The sequence below is a fragment of the Chinchilla lanigera genome, unplaced genomic scaffold, assembly GCF_000276665.1.
Source record: "Chinchilla lanigera isolate Chin_1 unplaced genomic scaffold, ChiLan1.0 scaffold00190, whole genome shotgun sequence".
NCBI lineage: Eukaryota > Metazoa > Chordata > Mammalia > Rodentia > Chinchillidae > Chinchilla > Chinchilla lanigera.
In genome coordinates this window covers 916276-919501 of record NW_004955591.1, presented here as the reverse complement: position 1 = coordinate 919501, position 3226 = coordinate 916276, and the positions used below count along the sequence as shown (strand labels likewise).

Sequence of the window (3226 nt, the reverse complement as noted above, 5' to 3'; positions counted from 1 at the left end):
AGCGGGAGCGGGAGCCGGAGCCGGAGCCGGAGCCGGAGCGGGAGCGGGAGCCGGAGCCGGAGCCGGAGCCGCCGCAGGAGCCCCGGCTGCGGCGGCCCGCATCGGGGTGGTGGATGCGGATGAGGAGATCGCGGCGGCTTTGGCGGCCGGGGAGGTGGATGCGGAGGTGGATGCGGAGGTGGGCGGGGGCGCGGAGGGGAACCCAGACTTTCCCATGGCCTCGCTGTACGTGGGCGACCTGCACCCTGAGGTGACGGAGGCGATGCTGTACGAGAAGTTCAGCCCCGCGGGGCCCATCCTGTCCATCCGCATCTGCAGGGACAAGATCACCCACCGCTCCTTGGGCTACGCTTATGTCAACTACCAGCAACCGGTGGACGCCAAGCGGGCCCTGGAGACGCTGAACTTTGACGAGATCAAAGGCAGGCCCGTGCGCATCATGTGGTCCCAGAGGGACCCCTCGCTCCGCAAGAGCGGGGTGGGCAACGTGTTCATCAAGAACCTGGGCAAGACTATCGACAACAAGGCTCTGTACAACATCTTCTCGGTGTTCGGCAACATCCTGTCCTGCAAAGTGGCCTGCGACGAGAAGGGGCCCAAGGGCTACGGGTTTGTGCATTTCCAGAAGCAGGAGTCCGCGGAGCGGGCCATAGATGCCATGAATGGCATGTTCCTCAACTACCGCAAAATTTTCGTCGGGAGATTCAAGTCGCATAAAGAGAGAGAGGCCGAAAGGGGGGCCTGGGCCAGGCAGTCCACCAGTGCTGACTGCAAGGAATTTGACGACGACACCGACGAGGAGGCCACCTTCCGATGAAGACGTCCCTGGAGCAAGCCAGCAGAGCCAGATCTTGGCTCCTATCCGGTTTACAACTCCCCCCACCCCAACCCACCAGCAGTGTATTGTACTGGGAGTGCAGGTCTCTCTCTTTCCCTCCCCATCCCTGGCCCTGGCCCTGGCCCTCTCCCCCTCCCCCTCCCCCTCTTCCTCCCTGTGGCCCTCTCTTCCTCTTTCCCTCCCCCTCCCCTCCCTTCTCCTTAGCCTTCTCCCTCCCTCCCTCTGTCCCTCTCTCTCTCCCCCTTCCCTCTCCCCCTCCCCTTCCCCTCTCCCCCTCTCCTCCCCTCCCCTGCCCTCTTCCTCTGCTCTTCTCCCTCCTTCCTACCCTGTCTGCCCCCCCTCTATCCCTCCCTCTGCCTTCCTTGCCCCCGTTCCCTTTTTCCTCCTCCTCCTCTCCTCTTCTTCTCCATCCCTTCCTCTTCTCTCTGCCCCCTCCGAGGGTGTTGTGAATAATCCTACTAATCTGTGCCATTCGACTAGGTTAAAGGCTCCCTCTTCTCCCTGTGGTTTGGTTCTTAAAAGCGTTTTCTTTCTTCTCTTTGTTTACTGCACAGGTGATTCAATCTCATGGTAGAAATATCAGAAAGGAGAAGGAAATCAGATGAGAGCAAGCCAAGAGAGTAATTGCGCCTCATGATCTTAAACCAGAAAGAACCACTTGTACCTTTTTGGTGTGCTGTTTTGCCAGGCTCTCTTCTCTCCCTCTCCCGCCCCCCACCCCACCTTCCCTTTAGCATACTGTTGTAGAATGGTTCATGTATGTGGTGTTTCTTGACCTGCTTTTTTTCAGCAACGAAAACCAAACTAAAACCAACCCGCTGAACTCCTTTCCGTGATATTCAACAGGCTTATTATGAAACATCATCTTCAGTGCCTGCAGAGTGCTCCTGTGTATCTATGGACCTTGATGTTTCTGTAATCATTCCCGCATTGTTGGACATTCAGGTGGTGCCTAGTTCTTTCCCTGTGTTTAAAAACAGCACTGTGTGCTCTGACGAGTGAATCCTTCCCTCTCAAGCCAAATCTCTGCTAGCGTCCTGGATGGTCTCCTGAACTGTGGACTTGCCCAATCTACAGAGGGGCGTTGCAAAGACTTTTCCTGTGTGTTCCCAAAAGGCCCCCTTCACAAGCGTTGTTCCGATTTGCGCTCATGCCACCCAGCACAGCTAGTAAAAAGAGTATAGCCACTTCCCCTACCTTGTCTCCTGCTCACTGTAACTGGGGTGTGTCTGTGCGTGTGCGAGTGCGTGTGTGTGCCTGTGTGTGTGCGTGTGCGACTTGGCCAGCTTCATGGGTTGCAAAGTGGTAATTCACTGTCATTGGTTGTTTTACTGGAACAGTGAGCACTGTTAATCACTCCTTGCTCCAGTGCTCACTTCCTGTCCTTTTCCTCATTGCCAGAAACGTAAGTCGCTGTCATTGCAGGAAAACAACAACAAATTTCACAAAGCAGACAAGTTAACAGAAGAAAGTTAAAATCATCAGTTGTCAATCCTCATGAATACCCCCCACTTCCCAGAATATATTCATCTTCATGCTCTCAGTGTCTTTCATGTGATATATGTGAATTTGATGTATATAATGTTGCAATATCTGCTTTTTCATACATAAAATATGTATATTATTGACATAGATGTATAGATATTCTTGAAGTTTGTTTTATGTCATTAAATATTCTTTTAAAGTAGTTTCCATGGTTGTTTAGTTTAGCAGGGTATGAATGGGCCAAAGACAAGGAATATATGTATATATACACTCATCCATATATATACACTTTTATATAAATAATGTATATAGAAATCTCTATACATTGATATCCATTTTTAGATGTAGAAATGAGGATATTTATTTTAACTACACCTTTTTTGAGTACCAAACCAAAGGTTTCAAGAATAATATTTTGCACAAATCTTGCTTACATTCAAGATTGTTTTCTGAACATTGCTCAAATACAAGAGAAATATCAAAAGATATGAGTGGGTTAAATTTTTTTCTTTTTTAAAATTTCCTCACGAAGTGGCTATTTTTGATGATGTTAACACTAAGGACATGAACATTGTGAGAGAACTTGAACATGTGGACAGTTTTCAATCACTTCTGTAATCCTCTATTCTTTTATTAGGTCAATAGATTTCTAAATTTTAATTTAAACATTTATATTTGTACAAGTAATGCATTATCATAATAGATTTTGGAAGATTCTTTTAAGCAAAGGAATCAAAAATTGCTCAACATTATATTAGACATAAAAAGGGTTTGAAATATATATATATATATATATATGTATATATATAAAATCACTTCCAAAAACCTCATAGAATGTGTGTCATCATGGGATATGCTACATCAAGTGTTTCTTATCTTTCCAAATTTTTCATTTTGGTTCTA

The 3226-nt window shown here is 47.8% G+C and overlaps 1 protein-coding gene and 1 long non-coding RNA gene across 2 annotated transcripts; both read left to right on the top strand.

The window, feature by feature from the left end:
- The first annotated feature begins 50 nt into the window (after positions 1-50).
- LOC102003603 (polyadenylate-binding protein 1-like 2) lies at positions 51-989 on the top strand. Its single transcript, XM_005414600.2, has one exon. The coding sequence runs from the start codon at positions 215-217 to the stop codon at positions 815-817; it is 603 nt and encodes a 200-aa protein (XP_005414657.1). The 5' UTR covers positions 51-214; the 3' UTR covers positions 818-989.
- Positions 990-1197: 208 nt separating this feature from the next.
- On the top strand, positions 1198-2525 carry LOC106147598. Its single transcript, XR_001232538.1, has 2 exons — positions 1198-1509; positions 1629-2525. It is a non-coding gene; the product is annotated as an uncharacterized LOC106147598 (long non-coding RNA).
- The last annotated feature ends 701 nt before the right edge of the window (positions 2526-3226 follow it).